Source organism: Strix aluco, chromosome 1, assembly GCF_031877795.1.
Source record: "Strix aluco isolate bStrAlu1 chromosome 1, bStrAlu1.hap1, whole genome shotgun sequence".
Lineage (NCBI taxonomy): Eukaryota > Metazoa > Chordata > Aves > Strigiformes > Strigidae > Strix > Strix aluco.
Genome location: NC_133931.1, coordinates 159,200,263 through 159,221,770, shown reverse-complemented (window position 1 = coordinate 159,221,770; position 21,508 = coordinate 159,200,263). Strand labels below are relative to the sequence as shown.

Sequence of the window (21,508 nt, the reverse complement as noted above, 5' to 3'; positions counted from 1 at the left end):
AACAGAGAGATGAAGCAACAGGGATTGCTGGCATGTTTTCACCGAGCCAAACTTAAGAGGCAAGCACTAATTAGACAGAACAAAGTTTTAGGAGAAAAAAAAAGTGTTTGTAAGTAGTCATTAATGAAAAAGCCTATATACTTAAGGATAATAAGCTAAACCAGTTAGTTATCCATTCTGTTTAATGTATGTTTTATAGTGAACAAAAGACTGAGGAAGACTCTTCTACTAAAAGGCAAATAACCAGCTATCATCTCAAGGATTTAATAAGACTTTCATTGCTGCAAGGTCCACATTGTGTATATAATAATCTTATCATTAATCTTGGATTATTATCTTAGTAATGCATAGTGTTAGCTACTTTAATCTTACTTTACATTAATTGATATTTGTGTCTGTATTGTATTGAAATGTAAATTGTGATGGTTTGTGATTTAATTTTGAGCGGTTGCATGCCTTGCAAAAAACTCTAAATTAAGGCAGCATTTTTATAATACCTGTGCATGTAGTAATCGATACTTTGTACCTGGGTGTGTTTTGTCTCACTAATATTGAACATAAAGCAGAAACTTGTTCTGGTGAGTGGAATATATCAACTACATGTTTTTGTTTTCATGACTAATTCTGTAATACTGCATTATCAAAACTGTTAGCTAAAAAGGACGTGTTCTGCAAGACCCACACTATGTTTATCATATAGCTGGCACTTTGTAAATAGTTAAACAATGACAAGATTATTCATTTTTGCAGCAGTGACCATGGTTCCTTCTTCTTTTGTAAATATGGCACCACATCTCTTTGGATATAAAGTAAACAGAAGGCCTTAGCAGATATCCATGAAACAGTCAAAACACCTTGAGTTTAAAAAAAAAATAAATATTAAAAACAGAGACAAAGAGATCTTTTTCAGTGCTGGTACTCAAGTGCAAGTATCCTGACATGGAAAAAAGTTGGTTATATTGTTTCATGCTTCCCACAACAGTGATTTAATCGGTCCAGACAATAGGTCTCTTAAATGACCAGTGTCAGTCATCTTTGGAGTTTTAGTATGCTTGGTACTGGTGCAGCAATTGCTGTTGTAAGCGTTTTACAACCTTTGCCAGGATGTCTTCTTTCCACATCCTGGCTTTATCATCCTCCTCTGCTTTAAACATTTTTACAAAAGTACAGTCTGTCCCAAAGGTCAGTTCAATCTGACATGCCCCAAATTCTCTTTACACTCCTTCCCTCTTTACAGAGTGAGTGTTCTGCAGAGCTATCCTCTTACAGTTCCTCTCCAGGAAAACACCAGATTTCGGTTAATGCTGAATAGACTTATTAGATCTACTCTTTAGGTGCAGGCCCGGAACAACTTCTGAGAAACCATTTTATATAAGTGAGTGCACTGACCATCTGTTTTAATCTTATCCAAAGATAGATGCACAGTGTGAACAATGGCACTTGAAGTTGCAGTAGTTCATCTCTTTTCTGTCCTTCTTGGAGTCTGTGCTCTTTAGTTATTGTCTTGCTTTGAGCAACCTTGCAATTTCTGTTTTTCTAACAGTTTGGTTCCCCCAACAGTGCTCACACTTGTGATTAAACATTTTATTTTCCCCTCATTTTTTTCTCTCAGAGTTTTGTCTTCTACACACAGTTTCTCCCTGTATACTATTTTCTTTTTTCCTGTTTCTTAGCACTGATGAACCCAATGGTGCACAACCAGTTTAGATTGCTCCCATATCAGATCTGCTGACTTTCAGGCTACCTTCTTATTCCCAGTACAGCTATCAAAGCTGCACAGGTTCCTTCAACAATTTTCTTGCATACTGCCCCACTCAACTGCTCCAACCTCTTGCTCCCTCAGGAAAACATTTGGAAATATATGTTCAATTTGAAATAGAGAGTTGGAAAGTGTTATTACTTGGCTTGGTAGAGTGGCATCCACATAGTATATTTTAACTTACATTTCAAAATGAAAAATTACTTTAAACTAAAAAAAGACAGTCTTCATTGTGAACATGTCAAATGACACATTTCAAGAATTTCAACATGTTTTCCAACATTTGTTCAAGTTGAGATAATAATCAAATCTGGCCCTTTCCTCTGAACAGTCTGTTTCAAGGAAGTGTCAAAAATTTCATGACAAACTGTCTGTAAAGGAAAAGCAAAATATTGTGTAGGGATTTTTCCTTCTTTTCCTCTTCTGTTTAAAATAAAAACTCTAAAACTATCTTCCAGCCTGTCCTTACTCTCCTGGAATACTAAGTGGTAAGCCAGTTGCACAAGCATTTTCAGAACCGATGCTGGCAGTATGCTACTATTTATTTCCTTTCTGGCTTATGCTTTGTGTGCTGAACTTCTGGAGTAAATTTTTGCAACTGAAATATAAACCCTTGAGAAATCAAAGCTTATAATAAACTGAAATACTGACAGAGCCTGAACTATGGTGCCCAAATTGCAGTGCTTGAAAAGCAGAAAAATAGAATCAAGAGCCTCTAAACTACTCTAAATTATAGTCTATCAATTTTTTTATAGAGCAATCACAAGACTATTTAAGTAGAATAATAGATTCCCAGCAATGAGCTATTTGTAATTAAAATTAAGCATACTAGGATCATGTCATTACAATTTTTACAGTCAAGTATGTGTTATTAAAACAGTTGTATCCTCCTTTTTCCTTAAAAACAGTTTTGCTCTTAATATGAATTGTTTTCTTGAAAGTCCTGCCCATTTTCACAAGGTTAAAATTGTCATAATTCTGGGAAAAAGCACATGTGTGTGTTTATGTATTTTGAACGAAGGTGTGTGAACACACATGCACATATGTGCATGTACTCGCACCTGTTTATTACTTTAACGGTTAAGCCTTCTGGCTTCAAAACAGTTCATTGCACAACTTCTAGGTAATAAATGAGTTGTTTATTACTTACTATACATATCTTTTTCAGCAAATTGAAATTGAATTGAATAATAGGTTGTGAGTAGAGCATTGTATTAGTATATTTATCACAGAGCTGTGACTGCACTGCAGCGGAGCTGCAAATTCATTGGCACATCCTTGCTTTTGATGTCTTTAAAGTAGAATACAACACTCATTATATTGCAATTTATAAAAATATTTTAGGGCTTCTATAAAAGAATAAAATACTGATGTGCATGAGGACACACACAAAGGATGGGGATAAGTCAGTTGAACCTATATGCTTCATATTTTACACATGATATTTTAGCTGAGCATACTGCTGTTTGTGGTAGATGGCAGAATCGTCACAGTAAAGGAGGAAAAGCAGATTGTGTGGACTTTAGCAATTGATATATATATACTCCATGATAATCTGGAGGACAATAGTTAATGTAAAAAGATAACTCATTTCTGTGTTAATATTTATTATCATTGTTGTTCTTGATGACTGCAATGCTAAGGAGGACATTCCACTGTGATAACATCATGTGCAAATATAAATTAAAATCCTTTTTCTCATCCTAAAATCCTGCAAACTAAAAAGATAGGAAATATGAATAGAGAAAGGGGAAAGGGTTACAAGCAAATATGTACATTACATTACCTCTAATGAATGATGAACACACATCATTAAGGATTGTATGGGTCAGCTCAGAGAGAGTGTTTCATGTGAAATAAAAAAAAACATGTGTGAATGCCATCTACATCTGATTCATTCATGGTTGATCCAAGTCAAATTTCAATTCATGACTCAGAGAACCTAGTCTCTATGTCCTTGCCAATATTTAGCAAACTAGGAGTCTGTGAGGACGTACAGCAAGAAAAGCATGCTGACCTCAGCTGTTCCTCTATGGTACAGTGGGATAACTAAAAGTCTTGGTAGGTTTATTTTTGCTCTACCAATTAAACAGGAAGATTTGAGTTTCTTTGAGGCAGGAGAAATTAATGTCCTTGACTGTGTGTTCTGCTAGATAGTTATACCAGTTGTCATTAATAAATGTCTCAGAAACATTAACTTCCATTTGTAGTTTGCTTCATTGCACAGACTATGTGTTTTGCTTTACTGGGAAGCAGTATGTTTTTGTTTGGAAGGCGAAAAACTTTCACTGTTTAGGCAGAAAGTGTTCTCTATAACACTTACAGAGCAGACTCTTCTAGTCATGTGGTACTGGAACCATCCACAGGAAGTAACAATTTATAATCTAAATGTTAATGCAAGATCCACAGTTTCTGTCAAGACATCAGGACTTATCCTAGCTTTACCTCCAAATCAGTGCTTGTAAGATAATTGATCTAAGGAAGCTTCCAGATTGTGTCTATCACAGTGAAGAAAGTGACCAGATTCCTGACAGTAATGATGGTAAAGAGTAAAATGCAAAAAGATGGTGGTTTAGGTGAAACATGCCAGGCAAGTAAAAGACCACTTGCTGTTGTGAGTTTTTTAGGAGTACCACCACTTCGTAGTATTTTTAGATAAAATCATTTAGGCAATCTGCACTTTACAAGATAAGCATCGCTTTAGTAGTGCTAAATCATGTTTTACCTCAAGTTTCCTGTAAACAACAACACCATAACAGTTGGGACATTGACTTTCAGTATGTTCAACTCAAAACCTACCAGTTATGAAATACAGCTCCATCTCATTATGTCCTAGCCAGACTAGTAAAATAGGACGCTGAGTCAAGACCATACTTATATTCATAGTAGTTGATGACATCTTATAACTCCGTGACCATCAAGGTGATTCATATGCTATAAATTTGCAAAGCAAGACATTTAATAGGTTGTGCTTTTTGCATGTGATGCATCAGTGCTTTTATCACCTATTTGAGATCAGCATGAGATAGTGGTTGTCCCTGATTAAGACACTAGGGACCAAAACAACTAATGCAAAGGATAAGATCTGTTATGGTGTGCACCAAGGAGTGGACGAGTGTCATAGCCAAGGGATATGACAGCCCATGCCCAGTTTTGATCGACAAAGCAAGGGGCTTTTAATACGAAGTCATCCATCAATTGTATAATCGTCTTTATTACTGAGTAATTCTTTACATTATAAGAAGAAACATAAAGATTTCCAATTACCAGTTTCTTTATTCCCCAAAAGATAAATATAGGCATAAACACATTTATAAAAAAAAGCTCTATAAAATTCTGTATTTGCCTGGTGATTCAGTGCATGATCACTCATGTTTATTAGAGGGGAATATAGTAGTCACTGTTCTGTATTATATAGGCTGCTTACTGGTCTATGTGCTCTGATAATTATAATCTTCTAAAGAACAAGAGAAACTTTCTCCAAATGTCTAACATGGATTATAAAGTGAAGTTGATGTCATAAAATCTCAGGAGGTGTATTTGATTCAAACTGTAAAATGCAGAAATAATACATAATTAACAACACACCAAAGAATCAATTTTATGTTTTTTTCTCAAGCCCAGCCAGTATGTTCTTTACCCATTTGAAATAGCAAAATAGAGGTGATTACATGAGTACAAAAATTAATCCAGTCAGATTTTGAACAGAGCAATACTTGAAAAGGTTTAAAGATTTCTTCAGAAACCTAGCAAGTAAAAACCAGGAGATTCTTCTGGGGATTCTCAGGGTTTAACACATCTTCTCATACGCCCAGGAGGGCTGCATTGTGCCACACTGGCACAGTTAGGTTAGTGACTAACTGCCCCTTCTTCTACACGTTTGTCTAAACAATAAACTCAAATACACAAGTCCAAAAAAATGTTAGTAGTTCTCATCTGCTCTAGAAATCCTTAACCTGGCTACTAGCTAGGCAAAGCTCTTCACAGGGTAACGAAAAAAGTTAAACAAAACCCCTCTGAAGATAGATCATATTTAGTAGCTAGCCTTTCATAACAGTTTATTCTTCCTTTTGTTTTGACCCATTTAACACACTTAAGATAGTATTTAAGATAGATGCAGATGTTCTTTACACCAGCTGAAGACCTGGCCCTGAGTTTACCAACTAAAACATTGTGCAACAGATATTGTCTTTTTAATCCAGCCTGTTGTTTATGAATTTGTGGGTTTATCCTCTGCCTCTGTAAGGTTATCACAGCATAGTCCAGTTTTCAGCTTGGGGACTGGATGTAGCCCATGGGTCACTGCCACCCAGTTTATCTTGTTGTTCCCCCTGGCCCTGCTGCAGAGGAGATGGAAAATAGCTAAACAAGTACTGCCTAATACACCATTTCCTCCTGTCACAGCTCCACACAGAGCTGGTCTCCTGTTAACAAGAAGCAATTTCTAGGAACGGATGAAAGGGATACCAGGGCTGGGAAACTCCCTCTTGTTAGCTGCTGTAGTAAATTCACCCTCCTCTGCTTTGCTTCAACAGAAGTGGCAACAGTTTGGGTTGGACAGAAGTAGACGTTCAGCCATCAGCCACCGTAGATCCTAGGTTATGCATAACAGCTGCAGGAGGTTTTCTGCAAAAAATGCAGAAAAAATGGGTTGTCCAGCTCCTGCAATTGCTAAAGTGGAACCAGCATAATTTCATTTTAAGGAGCTGATTTGTGAAGTCTCTGAAAATTAAAAACAGTAGAAAAGAAAGGAATAATTAGCCTCTACACTGTTGTATACAAAATAAAAACTGCATAAATGCAAGAGGATTACTTAATCCAAATGAGTTAACTGTGTTATTTTCTTTATGCATTAGTCCTTCATTAATCATTCTAATGCAAACAGCTTAGAATAGCACCTTACTGGTCTGAGATAACACTGAAAACCTGTTTGGCAGCCTCTTCTAGGAATATGCCCTAAAGGAACTTTGCTTAACCAAATGTCACTGCATATTTTAATATCAATTTGCTCTTTGTAAATCACAGTCTTTAAAAGTGCCAAGCATTTTGTTTTGCTCTTATGACAGAACAAGTTTGATAATGTCCACCAAAGAAACACGAAGGCCTTGTATTACAGTAAGTGATAAAGAAAGGCTTGGTCCTTCTTTGTTGAGGAAAGATTGTTTATTTCTGCCATTGTTAATTATATCTATCTATGCACGATTAGGTTGGAAGTCATCAGCAAATGAAACTAGTTTGGGAATTATTGTGAATCTGAATTAATTTTACAGTCCCTCCCATCTGCCTTTTGTATTGCCTTGCATATGAGATCCAAATCCTGTTGTTGAAAAATCTCAGTCACTTTAAACACTTGTTACATTGTAAGAAATAAGAAAAATTCTTACAGGTCACATCAGCTGTTTTTACTTTTATTTAGGATACTGAAAATCAGGGACTCTCTACGGACTGGGTAATTTTAATATGATGTAGGACTCTGCAGTAGCAATGTGTCCTTAATTGGATTCTCTTATTGTTGAGTACTACTTTTACCGTGACAAGTGGAATGCGTTCTATAGCTCATTAAAGAGTAATATCACTGCAAACAGATGCATAGGTTTAGAATATTTTTGTGATTTTGTAGCTAGTTTACAGCAGGTCAAGTAAGATACATATATTCAGTGATTCAGACTACCAGCTGAAAGCATTATTTAGTGCTCTTAAGAATTATTCTCCTTGTATTTTTTATAGACCTAATCTGTCATGGTCTTCTTGAGCAGTCAGGTAACCTTATACAGTAAAAAAAGGTTAAATTTTAAACATGTTTTGATAGTTTGTGTGGGTGTGAATAAATGTAGATAGTGACAGAACATCATATTCAATAAGGACAGCAGTATGCATTTTGAAGGATCTTTGCAAGAAATGGTGATAAAGGATATGGATTTTAAAGAGATGTTTAGAGGTGATAAAAAGGGCAACTAATGGAAAAATACTGTAAGACCATTCAAAACAACTGATGATGTTTAGTTCTGAGGCAGAGAAAGGGACAAAGATGCAGAACAGAAACAGTTTGGGAGAGAAATGATTGGTGAGGTGTGAGCAGGAGCAAGATTAGATAGGGATTTGATGTTAAGAAGAAGAAGATTGAATTTCACGTTAAGAATAATTCAGCCCAGGTTATTTTCCACTGCAAAAAGCCTTTAACATTTTGTTCTGCTCTATAGAAATTCTCATGCTGTCATTATCACTGTAGCATTTAAGTTCTTTTCAGTACAGTAGTGGGCAATACGTGTCAAATATCTCTTGTGTGTAGTTCACTCTTTCCTTCTGATGTCTCAGGTGGAGGAGTACTTGCACAGGTGAACACTTTGTTTTGATGGTATTTCTTGGCTTGGTTGGTTCTAATTTATATATACAGAGAGTTAGTTTATATTTAGGTTATATCTACACACAAGCTGTATTTTGCACTTACACTAGAGATGGGAAGTGTGAAGGGGAAACAGAAAATGAAAGGAAAAGGTGAGGAAAAAAAGGGAAAGGTCTGTGTTATACAGCAGAAAATAGTAAGATTTGTGATGGTTCTTCAGTCCTGAGGGACTTTATTTAACAGTTTGTTTGTGGCCATCTGGACATTTGGCTTCCTGCACAAAATAAGTTTTTATCTTCCTGCTCAAATGTATTCTAAACCTAAGCATTGCAGTCAATTATTATACACCTTGGTCATGATTTGCCTGGGGAAGCTAGTTAATGTATTAGATATCCCTGCCCTGGGGGATATAGTCCTCTAAAAAGACTGAGGTAGTGACCAAAACCTACTGACTTACAGAGGTTAAATAGCACAGTCATAACACTAAGGAAATGCTCACATAATGAGAAATTAAGAGACAGAAAGAAATGCTTTCTGTTTCTTATGGGATGTGAAAATACCTGGATTAGGAAGGAATCTGGAGAGGTCTCTGAGGCCATTCTTCTGCCTTCAGGCAGGATCAAACATGCTTAAGCCATTCCTGATTTTGAGTTGTTTGTAAAATACCTTTTACCACTAAAACCTCATTGCTTCTTTGCCCATTCCCTGTGGACATTTATAACAGTTTGTAACCTTCCTGTTTCCAACAACTTTTTGTACAGTTGAAAATCAGCCATTCCTCACTTCTGCTGAATATGGTGTAAGGATTTCTTTATGGGTCTTTCATAATGTCCTGCTCATAGCCACATTATGAGGTCCCTTTTCTTGTTCTTCTTTTTTTGTTTTTCTTGTTGGCAGTGGTATGGTGGATTGACTTATGATCACTCTACCATATGTGGGATTCCCCACATCCCTTTTTGCAGAATTACTGTCTGGCCAGACTCTTCCCCCCACGACTCGGCCATTCCTGCCTCAGCATTGGACGTCTCACATGCTCTAGTTGTATTAGATGTTTTGTATTGCAATCTATTTTCTCAAAATATTTTCTATTATTTCCTCAAAAATATTTTCTATTATTTCCTCAAAAAAGCAGCCTCTCCCAGTTGCACATCTTCATGCAGAAGAAACACCTCATATCAGTCCCAATTCATTTCGTACAGGCAGTTCCCTGTATGTTTCCGGCAGAGGCAGGGGGGCTTAGGCCAGATATCTCATTCTGGTCCTGGTTGCCATATTTCCTCGGGAATCACAAACCATTCCCTATGATCTGACATCTTTATGTTCACTCATGTGATGGGGGAAAGACCCTTAGTAAAGATGGCAGGTGGAAATAGCCTGATTGACAATGAAATAATATGTCCGAACCATAGTGCTGTTCTTGGTTGCTCCAAAGATGCATTTGGGAAAAAACAGGGTTTACTGCAGACTATGTGAACATCCTGTCCCCAGTTGTCTCTCTCAGACAGTCTAGGGTGGGGAGAAGCTTAGTGATTTATTAGATATTTGTATGTAGCATCTCTGAGGAAATGTTAAATGTTCAGGCAATGTTAAACCTTCAGTGTATGGATAGACTATTTGTTGTCCTTGTGCAAAGTATATCTGGGCAGACAGTGAGGAAAAAAGTGTAACATACAGTTTTCCATTATCCTGCTGGAAGATCAGAGTTGCAATCAGTAGTTCTAAAACATAGACAGTTGACCGAAACAGGGTTGTTACAAATAACTTCAACCAGAATTGACTACAGGTAAAGTGTATAAAGGACCAGTTTTCTAAGTGCTGGTTTGGAGAAATACCATATATATTTTAATAAGGAGAGCGTTGTTGAACATCAGCAGGAAAGGGATGCAATGGCATGGGGTTTATTTAGGAATGGAAATTTGCTCTATTTCTTTGGTCTGTGTTGTGGAAGACTGGAATAAAAGAGATGTTCTAGAGGATACAGTTACAATATTTAAGATAAAAGGAGGTAAAAGTCTGTGAGTTGCCTCCTACCACAGCTGAAAGCAAGGCAGCAGTATCTGTACCAACTATTATTGAGGAATATTGCTAATAGACCTCAGATTAAATACAGCAGATAACAAAGACATGAAGGAATAGCAATTGTTTAGGATGATGTGGGGGTTTGACCTTGGCTAAATGCCAGGTACCCGCCAAGTCTCTCTATCACTTCCCCCCATTTCCCCTTTTTTTCTCAACAGGGCAAAGAGGGGAAAGAAAATAAGATAGGAAAACAAAACAACCCTTGTGGGTAAAACAACAGCAGTTTTAATATAAGCAAAGCAAAGCAAAGGTCTGCATGCGGAAGCAAAAAAAAAGAAAACAGATTTATTCTCTACTTCCCATTAACAGGCGATGTTGGGCCTTGTCAGGAAGCAGGGCTCCGATACGCGCAGTGGTTGCCTCGGAGGACCAAGGGTGACCCCACCCCCTTCCTCCTTTCTCCCAGCTTTATACTGAGCAGACGTCATATGGTCTGGAATATCCCTTTGGTCAGTTCGGGTCAGCTGTCGTGGTTGTGTCCCCTCCCAAGATCTTGCCCACCCCGTCCCACTGTGGGGGGGGCGGAAATGTCAGAGAGAGCCTTGGTGCTGTGTAAGCACTACTCAGCAGTAGCCACAACACCACTGTGCTATCAACACCCTGCCAGCTCCCAACATCAAACACAGCACCATGAGGGCTGCTACAGGGGAAAACCAATTCTGGCTCAGCCAGACCCGGTACAGATGATAACAGAATAAGCAGGTGCCAAGACTACACCAGAACTATTTAGATAATAATTGGGAAGATAGCCCTGTTTCATAATACCAACATGTCATATTGCAGCCCTAAAGAAAATTTTAAAAAAGCATGGTTTTGTACTAATAGGTGATAGAGTTAACCTCATGTAATTTAACAAAAGGAATGGAAGAGATCCAGGTCACTAGACACCTATTAATTTGACTTTAGTAGTCTTACTAAGCTTTTGAATAAATGAAGGAAAGAGTAATCAAATACCTGGAAGTAAATGGAAGGTAGAGTAGAATGCAGCAGATGTTTATCAACAGTCGATTGTTCAGGATTAACCTGATCTCCCTCTCTGATAAAACACAGTAGGTTTTTTTCTCAGACAGGAGAAATGCAGTAGATCTAGTTTGTCAGATGTCGATAAAGCATTTGATATACTGTAATGATGATGGGAATTATTAGCTAAACCAGGGAAGATGGGGTTTGAGAGAGGAATTGCAAAGTGAGTTGTGAACTGGCAAACGGAATTGCCTGACAATTTATACTGATGGGTTAACAGCTGGCTGAGAGATTAGAGTTGCTCAGAGATCAGTGGCAGAGCTGATCCTGTTTAATGCTTCGACCTTGGCTCAGAATTAGGAGTATCTTGATGCAATGTGCTGATGATACAGATTCAGCCTAGAAAAATAAGCAGAAAGATTTGGGTGACACCATGGAAGTTATAGTACAGAGTAATACTGTTGACAGCAATAACAAGAATTTCTGTATAAAGATGAAGTTCATAGGCTGGAAGTCATGGAAGAGAAGAAGGATGGGAATGTGCTGAAGGTATGTATTAATGTATTGAGCAATCTCAAGATGACTTTGAGCCACTATTCTGAGGTAGTCAGGAAAATGCTGTATATCAAGCAAAATAATTTCAGTAGAGAAATACAAAAATGTTGATCAACTCTGAAATCACAAAACATTGGTAAGACCTGCTTCAACATACTCATTAGATCACAAGTACAAGTGGGAGCAGAGCTACAAGGAAGAACAACAGTAGAAAATATATTCCAACAGGAGACTTGTTTTCATAAAAATGCAGTCTGAAAGAAGTTATGATTGCTCTCTACAAAGACATCAGACGTAAATCCCAAAGAACAAAAGTTGTTTGAGACACAAGTCAGTGTTACCAAATAAAATACCAAACAAAAGAGCATCTGTAAACTCTCTATGGGTAAATTTTGGGGTGAAAATTAAAAGAAAGTGTATCACACTTGAAGGCATGAAGTTCTAGACCTGCCTTTCAGAAGGAGCTATAGAGCAAGAAAGTTCTCAAAATGGAGTCAGCAAGATTTTGTAAGCAGCAGTACTTAAGATATAGGTGTCCACAGGGGGAAGGGACACAACTCGGTGACTAGGAACTTCCAGTTCTCTCTTTTGTGGCAGCTTCTAACTTCTGGTTCAGGAAGGAAGTGTGGTTTTGAAGTTGTTTTTGGTGGTTTTTTTTTTTATGTAATGCAGCCTTATTCCTAAAAGGAGAGTAAAGAATGGAATTGCCTAGAAATATAGCCTTTTAATACAAACGAACTGCAAATAGAGCATGTGTTGGTTTTGAGTGTATACATTTTGTGTATATACTAAATGTTAAGCATAAAGTAGATAAACTAGATGGTTTCATATGCTTAAATAATTTTAAAAATACAAATTTCTTAGCAAGATATATATGGAAATACACAGGCAAGGTACCTTCTATCTTACCAGTATTTGTATCTTACTATCACTCTGTGGCAAGAAAAATGTTTGAAAGATAATGGAGTTCACAGTTAGAAATTACATTCTTCTTGATATCACTACTGAATTCAGAAGGGTTTTTTTTTTTTTTGTAATTTCTATATTCTGGTTACCTAAATTTCCTGTAAATTCTATTATAGCATGTAAGGTTTGTCCAAAAAGTGGAGAGATGAGCAGCAGATTATGTTCCAAAAGCTTGCTAATGGATTTAATAAAAAAAAAAATCTTATAATACCTGATAAAATAAACTAACAGATAATTGAGGGTGGAGGGAGGACTTAAGGAAATGATCCAATAGGCTGATTTAAGCTTCAGTTAGCACTACTATTAGGATATTGTTTACTCCCTATTTCTAACTACATCATATTTAGAACAGGGAAAAGCAGAGTAGTAAAAAATTTTGCAGATGCAGACTAGGCTAGTCCAACCATCGTACTAGAGGTATAAAATATACATCAAGGAGTTTGCTGAATATCTCTGGGTTTATTACTTAATATACTCCATTAAATGATACAGATAAATACTTGGTTTTCATATTTCCCAAGATTAAGTCATTTACCTCAGTTATATAGTCAATAATGCAGTATCTTTACTTGTTAAGCTACAATAAATGTAAGTTATACTGCACTAAAATGTGAAACTAGTCACTAGTGTTATGTGTAAGACTTCATATAAATAGCTGGTGAAATTCACATAGAAAAATGTTTAGTTTGGTCATTGTAAAAATACTTTAAAAGTTATGTATGTTCAAATGTAAATGAAGAAGAAAATACATCAAAAGCAGTTATTTTGAAAGGCTGAAAAAAATACAAAACCATATCAGATTTAGGAACTTCTGTGGATGTTTATATCCTTGAATAAAAGTTATTTTATGAGATTATTTTTGAAATGTCAGTGCCCTCTTCCCTACTCTTGTACCCACCAGCTATGGATCCATATAAATTGTTAATCATTTGGGTGGTTAGAAATGTGCTATTATGTGCTCTTGTTTTTCTTCTGTGGTGTTGAGAACACAAGAGAAAGTCATCACTTATTAGCTGAACAGCAGTAATCAGTTCTATCTGTTCATTTAGCCTGCCACACTTACAAAACTAAATTAATTCACTTAAACCCTGTTAAAACATAAATTATTGAACTGTGATAATTGCCTCGGGTAGTTTCACTGTATTTTACTGTGAAAACAAAATTTTTAAATGCTTTGTTTCTTGCTTTAGAATAGCATTTCTTTAAACACTATTTTTAACCAAGCTAGTATTTTCTGATCTTTTTGAGGAAGAATGGGTAGCCTTGAATACTACAGACTGATATAGGATGTAAGACATCTATATTATGTATATTCTGAGGTACTTGCACGGGCACGCATAAAACCTTAAATCTTTATAAATGTGAGTACACAATGTTCAAGTCTCTAATGCATACCATGACACAGGTTGTTCTTGCTAGCTGAGTCATCTACTTGGAACTGGAACTTGAGGAGATATGAGGCCATAAGCTTACAGGGGGTTCACCCAGATACTTTCAGTTTCAATAAATTGCTACATAGGAAAGGAAAGTGATCCTTGGGTGTTATTTAGTAGAGTATTGTTAACTATCACAGGAATATGGTGACCTTCAGATTTATTTTAGAGATAAGGATACTTAATTTATAATGCATTTATGAAAATATTTTAATTTGTTTGTCTAATGGGGGTCTCCTAATTTTAATTTTTAATGCCATAATAAAAAAGTGTAGTTCATAAATTAGATTTGGCCAACTCAGCATGAAAGAAAAGCTCCTTTAGTTCTTGATCAAAAATGCAGAGACTGTACTGAGTCTAACTGTAATGAATTTAATAAGAGAAGAAAAAGATTCTTTGAAATTATACTTCAAAGCCCTGTCAAAGTATAGAAATTTAATAGTTTCAAAGGTGAAAGTACATGGCAATTCCCATTCTTAACTATCTTTGATAGAAAAGAAACTGGCCAAACTCAAATCTTTGAAATCACATTTTGATAACGTTTCAAACAATAAATATATGTTCTGCTATAACTTTGTTTCTTGCTGTTCCACATTTTCTTTGGCGTTCCTTCCACTCTTCAGCAACAGTGTAGCTGGAGAAGAAAAGCAGGTGGGAGGGAGAAAGGTGAACAACACTTGCCACGAATCCCTGTGAAGAAAAAATTTTACAGCTTTTATACTGAAGTCTATTATTTGTTTTAATAATGCAGCATTAGTAATTTCCATCCTAGCCAGCAGGCAGTCTGCCTCCACTTCATCCCATTGCTGGCAACAGAAAGATAAATAGCAACTCACTGGCATTCTTTCTTTAACCCAGTCAGTTGTGGGACTGGAGTCCTTGAGGCATGACACCACCTGCACAGCAGGAGGAGGTGTGACTTGTGATGTTCTTTTTGTTTTGACAGCTAAGTGCCAGTCACACACAGCTTAGAACCCTAATTTATTATGGGTGAATGTATTCCACCTTTATCACAGTTTTTTGCTGTGTGTAAAAGGGCTACAACAGAGCCTCAATGAATCATCTTTTGTGCAGTTGTGTGTTGAGATATAAATTCTGTTAATCTGCCTGAAATAACAAGGATTAATTACCAGGCAGGGACATGATACACTGCTTGGTCAGCTCGTAATTTAACTGTGTGTAAATCTGGATGCTCATTTAGGTTTTTCTTTCTGTCTTTGCATCTCATCCTGACAGATGTGTGCCCAATCACTGTGAACACGATGGCAAATGCACCCAGACGTGGGACAGCTTCAAGTGCACTTGTGATGGAACTGGATACAGTGGCGCCACTTGTCATAACTGTAAGCCATTCTGCAGTTTCAAACTTGCAGTGGAGTAGGGAAGACACTGATGTCTTTTCGTTGAGATAAAAAGTCGAAGCATTCCTCTCTGGTTGATAAAGATCCTAAAACCTTTTTTTGAAAGGAGGTGTTGGTTTCCACCTTATCTATATAGCGAGATATTTATGATGCATCATGCAGGGGTCCAAAGCAGTACAGCTCTCTTAGTTGGGTGTACTGAGCAAACACATTCTCAGCAATTACACACTAGAGTTTCAAACGGACACAATAGATCTGCCTTAAGCAGTAGGGGAGAGCTGCTGACCACTCCTAGAGAGACGCTGATTCAGGTTGTTAATCCTGATGTGTTTGTATACCGATTATTGGCCATTCTAAAATAAAATTATTTACTCTGTTGTTATGAGTTTCTCAAATATTTCCTATGAACTCCACATGCCCTACACTATTAAAGCACAGAAAGAAGAGAGAAAGGTACAGTTGCTCTTTTTATAGGTTCTGAATAATGTATGCTGAGTCAGTGGCATGTGTCATCTGCCCCTTCTCTCATACACTAAAAGTGGGATTTTCATCTGTGAAGTGCATTCTAAAATAGCTAGAAGATGGAGAAAACATATCCAGTCCTTACTTTTCTCCCTTTTTTCTTTAGCAAACAACCTCTTAATATTGAAGAGAGAGTAAAAATGCTTCTGAACAGGTGAAACGTTTAAATTGAAGGAAGGATTTGTAGAGATATAAATTTATATTACTTTACCATAACCACAGCTGTTTTTACAAAGGGAATTGCAGAACTCTTTCATTTTTAAACAAAAAACCCCAAATCAATGAGAAAATTTTGACAATTCACAGTTGTCTGGATTTCAACAAAAACATCCTATTTTTAAACATTGTATTAATGTAAGAGGGAATTTATTTTATATATTAACTATTAATACAGATATGTATGTATTGAATGGCAAAGTTCTCCATGGTCTAGCTACTGAACTGGTAAAACTGAAAGAGTTAAATGGCAAATGAATGTTTATTAAAGAGAGATATTTAAAGTACCAATGCTTGGGGAGAAATTTCATGGGCATCCCTCCTTCTACCAAGCGTGAATGTGCATAGTGGTGGCATGGTTGCATCTAATCTTGGGAAACAAAACACAGAGTTTACAGTGATGTAGTATTTCAGTGAAACAAAGAAAAAAATTCCTATTTGGCTGAAAGTATAATATTTTTAGGGCTTTGGCTGATCTATTAGAGCCATTTGGAAAATATTATTCCTATGCATGTGATAGTCTGTTAAGATGCTTTACTGCAGAAATGCAGGGATGGAAGCTCAGTTAAGTAGGTATATTTTATCTAGTGAGCCTCCGAAAATAAGTATTATCTGTTAGAGGAAACTGTATCATGTTGGATTCAACTGCCCACCAGAGCTACATTCCCCAAGGTCCAACCAGTAGCAAGGCCATAAATGCATTCCCGGTGTGCATGTGCCCACAGAGCCCGTATACACCACGTACACATGGCTGACTGTACAGATCACAGACAGAGCGCACACGTGAACACAGCACCGACGGCCTCATCCTACTCTCCTCTGGATGAGCAGAATGCACGTCCACCAGCGAGAACAGTGAACATCCATATACACACACGGTGAATCCCTCCAGTGGCTCAGCTTGGGCACTCAGTGACTGACCCTGGGTCCCAGACCCCGCAGTTGCTGGTGCCTGGACACTGGATGACCCAGCAGAGTATTTTTTGGGCTCCCCCTCCTGCCATTGTCTGTCTGTGCTCCTTTATGTGTGTGCAGAGAGCCTTTAACCTAACAGAGTTTAGCCTTCTTCTTGAGCCGCGAAGAGAAGTAACAAGGACAAATGGATGACATCGCTTTTCTGAAATCACATTTATTACAAAAGAAAGAAGTAATAATCCAAGGAGCTGTGAACATTCCTCTTAATAGGATTTTCACCTGCCTTTTGTGGAGAAAACAGTGCAATAAGGCAAATAAAAGGCACTACTGCACTGCGGTATCAAAAGAGGGGTTTAGAGTATATTGCCCCATCTTTAGCTATGGAATGGATGAAGTACATGGGGTTATAGCTGTCCAGGTCATTTGGAGACACATTGTTCAAAAATCTTTACTTTTTAAATTCAGGCAAAGTTGCTAACTTAGATGGCTAAACTTTTGGTTTGTTTCTTTTTGGTGTTTAAAGAACATAATTTTAGTTTTTTACTATGGGTGTTGCTATACTTTTAAAAGTCTTCTTTCTTACAAAATGAGGGTGAACAGAAAGCTATTCACTTAATAGGTATTTTGTCAGAACATGTGAAGTCTTACGCCTTTCTAGAGTATAGAATTTAATGGCACAAAAATGAGTGAAAACCAAAAATTAGAGCGTCAAGCTATAGACTGAGACAACCTTAACTCTGCCTTTACTGAGCAGGCAATAACGATCAGTATTTACAAGAGCATGTTCCAGTATTAGTTATACCTGCAATAATGAGGGGGTTTGTTGAAGCTTGTCAAAGGTTGTAGTTATACTGTCCTGAGCTCTGGGGCCTCAGCTCTGCTACAGTGATACTGATCCTAACTGTCCTCTCCTACTCGTGCAATGTGCTCGGACGTGCTTGTTGTGCTGCTTTTTGCTTTTGAGTTCTGATGTTTGTGGCAGTAACAGTGTAGAGGAGGTGCTGGGGAAGGTGGGAAGTTGGAATGATAAATGGTATGTGGTATGAAAATAGCTGCAAGCAATTTTAAACAGCATTGCAGGTTGTATGAAAGGCCGTAAAATTTACCAGATGTCATAATTCTGTGGAGTAGGAAAGAGTTTAAGTGCAGATAGCACTTGTTCAGTACCATTTTACTTAAATGTAAGATTATTTTACAAAGCAAATGGTATTATACTCTGCAGTAAAATATGTATTTCTTTTCTCAGTGTATGTTTGTGCGGTGGGTATAACAGTATTTCTCAAAGAGGTTGGAGACAGGACTACATTAGTGGCAATTGTAATACCATAGCTGATGATTTTAATAAGTTTGGGTTTTGCTGAACTTAAAGGAACAAGATAATTCTGTGTTACTGAAGATTTTTTTTTCAGTGAATTGATTTTGCGTTGGTCAGGGAATTCAACACTTTCCTGAGCTTTTGACCTGAAATAAGGCAAAGCTTTGCAGCCTTGACTGAATTTCAGAACACAGTTTTAGGTTCCTTTGAAGTTCAAATTCAAAGACAAACTCAAGGGATGAACTCCTTGAAGTGAAACAGAGAAAAATGTTTGCATGAAATCCTTGTGAATCAAAATGGCTTTGTTTCACATAGATCTAGTCATAATATATTTATAGTACAATAGTGAAAACAACAGTTAGTCTGGAGAGATGGAGAAATACGTATTCTGGGGTTGAGACATAGTAGAAACTATAACTGAAAATAAACAGCTACAGAAGGAAAAGTTTCAAATAAATAAATATGAAATAACAACTTTAATTCTTATTATCTCTCCAGTTGTGTAAATCAATTATGTATATTTGCCATTTTAAGATCATGAAATAATTTGCTTTTCAGAATAGGACACTGTTACAGGAAGTCTCTTCATCTTTCAAAGACACACCAAAATCTCCAAGTTCTGTGTCCACTATCTTTTTACTTGTCAGAGACTTAAGCTGCCATTCACAGAAAAAGATGTCCCTGCTCCACAATAATTAGTTTCATCCTGCTACAGCTGGGTCCCTGGAGCTCAATGGCGAATTAACTAAAAATACTGGAAAGCTGTATCTCTCATTGTGTGGTAAATACCCTAGAAATCTGCCAGATTTCTTTGGCGAACAGATACTTGGTGCCCAAGGAAACTCTGTGGCCTGGCAAATACCAGGCTAAAGCATAAATTTTATCATTAGACAAGACTAAAAGATAAATGAATGTATTTACTTAAAAATAATGATTTACAGTGATGAAACAGTCACAAAATTATTTTAAAATGAATTATTAGGGTTATAATTAACAGTAACTATCATCCCTACTAGCTTTATTGTATCAGCTATATTTTAATCCCCAATTAATTAACCTTTACAGTCTACCAAAGGCTGACCTGCCGTGCAGAGGTCTTAGAGCAATATTTTTCCAGAGTCTATTAGTAAATGGTTCCTGAAGCCTTTGAGAACAGGAGCTCATTTTCCTTATTACTTCTCATCTCCATCATGATCTTCAGGTAACACCTCTCTGCCGCACTTTGTGTGAGTTATACATCTAGTATTAGGCTCTAATATGCTTCCTGCTGTTTACAGCCTCTTTAAAAGAGAGTGGTATAAATTTACAAATCATGTATCAGGATAAATAATGATCATTCAAGTTTCTTCATCTGAGATTTTTAATATATAGCTTAATGCACGCTTTCTCTAGAATCTGCATGTAAGAGAAATGCAATAAAGGACTCGCAGAGTTTACCATTACTATGATGTATCTAACTACAACCTCCTGCACAAACTTTGTTAGATTTAGGAAAAAGCCAGGAGAACATAGTTTGATCATATTTGCCTTCTCCTAATGATTTCCAGTAACAAAAAAAATCCAATTTGCACTCAAAAGATTAATCTTAATTATATCGATTTTAACTCATATGAGAGAGAAGTTCTATTCTTCTTTAATTTCACCTTCAAACGAGCACTGTCCATACTTTTAGGGTACAACCTCCATTCCTTCAAGAATATTGGACAGGAAAGTGTTTGCTTATAAATCTTCAGTTGTTTCATAGTAGGGACTAACATCCAGCTCACAATCTGTTGCCTGTTAGTTCTGTAAAAGCAGCAGGAGAAGTACAACCTTACATACTCTTGTCAGTAGAAGGGACATTAATTGCATCAGAATATACAGAGAATGCAACTCAGTTGCAAAAGAACATACACAATTTTTACATTTTTAAGTTGACAATGTGCTGTAAGTTTTTTCAAAATGAGTATTTGAAACAATGTGGTGATTCTTAGTTTCCATATAATGGACCTTGACCTCTGAATTCTGTGGCTTTGTCTCCTCATAGCTTGTTGTGAATAAATGTTACCCTATATGTTACCCTATATTTTGAAACATATATATTTTTGATTCATATATATATTTTGATTCAAAGTTAATGAGGAATAAAGTACTAATCTTCTCTTGAAATGATAAATACATTGTGTCACTGGAAGTCTAATGGGCACTGATATTTTTTTTCCAGGAATATTGACCTTCTCCCTAAAATGAAATATTGCTTTAATAATGAGTTTAATAGTATCTAGAAACACACTTTGAGTACAAAACATTTGTGTTGCACTCATTGTAAAAGCCATGATAATTTGGATTCCTGATTATTGCCAAAATCAGTAATCAGAAACCCACATTTAATCTGCATAGTCTGTGATCTTCAGCAAGACCTTCATCAATCAGTTTGTAATAACTGATTTTCCTGTATTTCCATAAATGAGGAAACACTTGAAACACTGGACTTTCTACATTTAGAGTCTAGAGAGGAAAGGATGGCATGGCAGTGATATTTTCCTGTCAGCAATTTGGAAAATAGTTCCATAGCAAGAAAGCAAATACATAATTTGGCAAAAATATGCTCTGAACTTTACTTTAGGAAAAAATAAAAGAAACTGTACAGATGTATAGTCATCCCACACAAGCAAAGTATGGTTTTCCACTTCACTGGAGACTGGGGGAGTTCCAAGAACAGCATGGCTATTTTTTCTGATCTCAAATAGATTTGTTAGTAAAGGCAAAGGCCTTGCAGTTTCATAAGCATATTAATGCATTATTTATCAGGAAAAAGAAATCTCTTGTATTGAAGCTTTTTCCTTTCTTACAGTTTAATAGAGGAAAGGGGAAAGTGTGAGTAAAGAATAGAAAAACACTTACAAAAAATGTGTCTGCTGCGATTAAAAATAAGCAGTGTTGCAGGCTGTTCTACTTGTTTAGCCTAATCTGAGTGAAATAAGACAGACTGTCTACTAAGAGTAAGGTTGTTCAGGTTCTCATGAATCAGGTTACACTACTATGGACACATAAATACACTAATTATTCTCAAGAGAATGTACAGGCAGCCACAGTGCCGCC

General features: G+C 36.6%; 1 protein-coding gene across 1 annotated transcript in view; it reads left to right on the top strand.

Annotated features, from left to right (window-relative positions):
* CNTNAP2 (contactin associated protein 2) overlaps positions 1–21,508 on the top strand; it is a 1,208,164-nt gene that overhangs the window by 772,369 nt on the left and 414,287 nt on the right. The window contains exon 11 of the mRNA XM_074842898.1: positions 15,335–15,441. Within this exon, the coding sequence (XP_074698999.1) occupies positions 15,335–15,441 (107 nt within the window). The remainder of the gene's footprint in view (positions 1–15,334; positions 15,442–21,508) is intronic.